General features: G+C 71.4%; 1 protein-coding gene across 1 annotated transcript; it reads left to right on the top strand.

The window, feature by feature from the left end:
• LOC106147181 (WAS protein family homolog 1-like) lies at positions 1-1,314 on the top strand (the record flags this gene model as incomplete). The annotated part of the gene is given in 5 exon segments (XM_013507304.1): positions 1-112; positions 271-417; positions 543-679; positions 855-990; positions 1,113-1,314. Coding segments are annotated over 5 exon segments (734 nt in total), but the record flags the coding sequence as incomplete, so codon positions are not given.
• Positions 1,315-1,326: the final 12 nt, after the last annotated feature.

Here is a 1,326-nt window from a genome sequence, read left to right as displayed (position 1 = left end):
GATCTCCCAGCGGGTGGAGCTGAGCCTCAGCCAGCTGCAGGTCCTTGGGGAGAGGATCTCCGCGAGCCAGGCCAAAATCGAGAAGATCAAGGGCAGCAAGAAGGCCATCAAGGTAGCGGGAGCCTGTGCCCGCCGGTCCTGCGCGGCCTGCGCCCCGCTGTCAGCCCGGCCTCGCGCTGTCTCCCTGCGGTCCCCGCCCCGCGCCCGCCCAGCACCTGGCACCCGCGGCTCTCCCGCCTCGCGGGCCCCTCAGGTGTCGTGTGCCCGCAGGTGTTCTCCAGCGCCAAGTACCCGGCCCCCGAGCGCCTGCGGGAGTACAGCTCCATCTTCTCCGGCGCGCGGGACCCAGGCCTACAGCGCCCGCCGCGCCACCGCATCCAGAGCAAGCACCGGCCACTGGACGAGCGGGCCCTGCAGGTGTGGGACCCCGGCCCAGGCCAGGGCACGGGGTGCTGGGGTCCGCCGCGAGGGTTCTGGCCGGGACAGCGTGCGGCGCACTGGGCCTGGCGCTGAACCCGCCGGCATCCCTGTCGCCACCCCAGGAGAAGCTGAAGTACTTCCCCGTGTGCGTGAGCACCAAGCCGGAGCCCGAGGATGAGGCCGAGGAGGGGCTCGGGGGTCTCCCCAGCAACATCAGCTCCGTCAGCTCCCTGCTGCTGTTCAACACCACGGAGAACCTGTAAGGCCGGAAGGGGCTCGGAGGGCGGGGGCGGGGCGGGGGCCGGAGGGCGGCAGGCCGGGTGCAAGGCGGGTGTGAGATCCGGGAAAGCCTGGGCCCCGCAGAGCAGGCTGCACCCCCAAGGCAGGAGGGGCGGTCACGGCGTGGAGGCGGACTGACGCCGCCCCCCTTGCAGGTACAAGAAGTACGTCTTCCTGGACCCGCTGGCGGGGGCTGTCACAAAGACGCACGTGACGCTGGGGACGGGGGAGGAGGAGAAGCTGTTCGACGCCCCTCTGTCCATCAGCCGGCGAGAGCAGCTGGAGCAGCAGGTGGAGGAGGCGCTGCAGGCGGGGCGCTGAGCGCCGCCCATCCCGGGTGTGGAGGGCTGGGCCCGGGTGACTCTGCGGATCGCGTCCCCGCAGGGCAGCCACCGCTCACACATGCCTTGCAGGTTCCCGAGAACTACTTCTACGTGCCAGACCTGGGCCAGGTGCCCGAGATCGACGTGCCGTCCTACCTGCCCGACCTGCCCGGCATCGCGGACGACCTCATGTACAGCGCCGACCTGGGCCCGGGCATCGCCCCCTCTGCCCCCGGCACCATCCCGGAGCTGCCCGCTTTCCAGACAGAGGTGGCCGAGCCTTTCAAGCCGGGTGAGCTGGGCA

The sequence above is a fragment of the Chinchilla lanigera genome, unplaced genomic scaffold, assembly GCF_000276665.1.
Source record: "Chinchilla lanigera isolate Chin_1 unplaced genomic scaffold, ChiLan1.0 scaffold00123, whole genome shotgun sequence".
In the NCBI taxonomy this organism is placed as follows: Eukaryota; Metazoa; Chordata; class Mammalia; order Rodentia; family Chinchillidae; genus Chinchilla; species Chinchilla lanigera.
The sequence above is the reverse complement of the archived record's forward strand: the minus strand, read 5'-3'. Positions and strand labels throughout refer to the sequence as shown.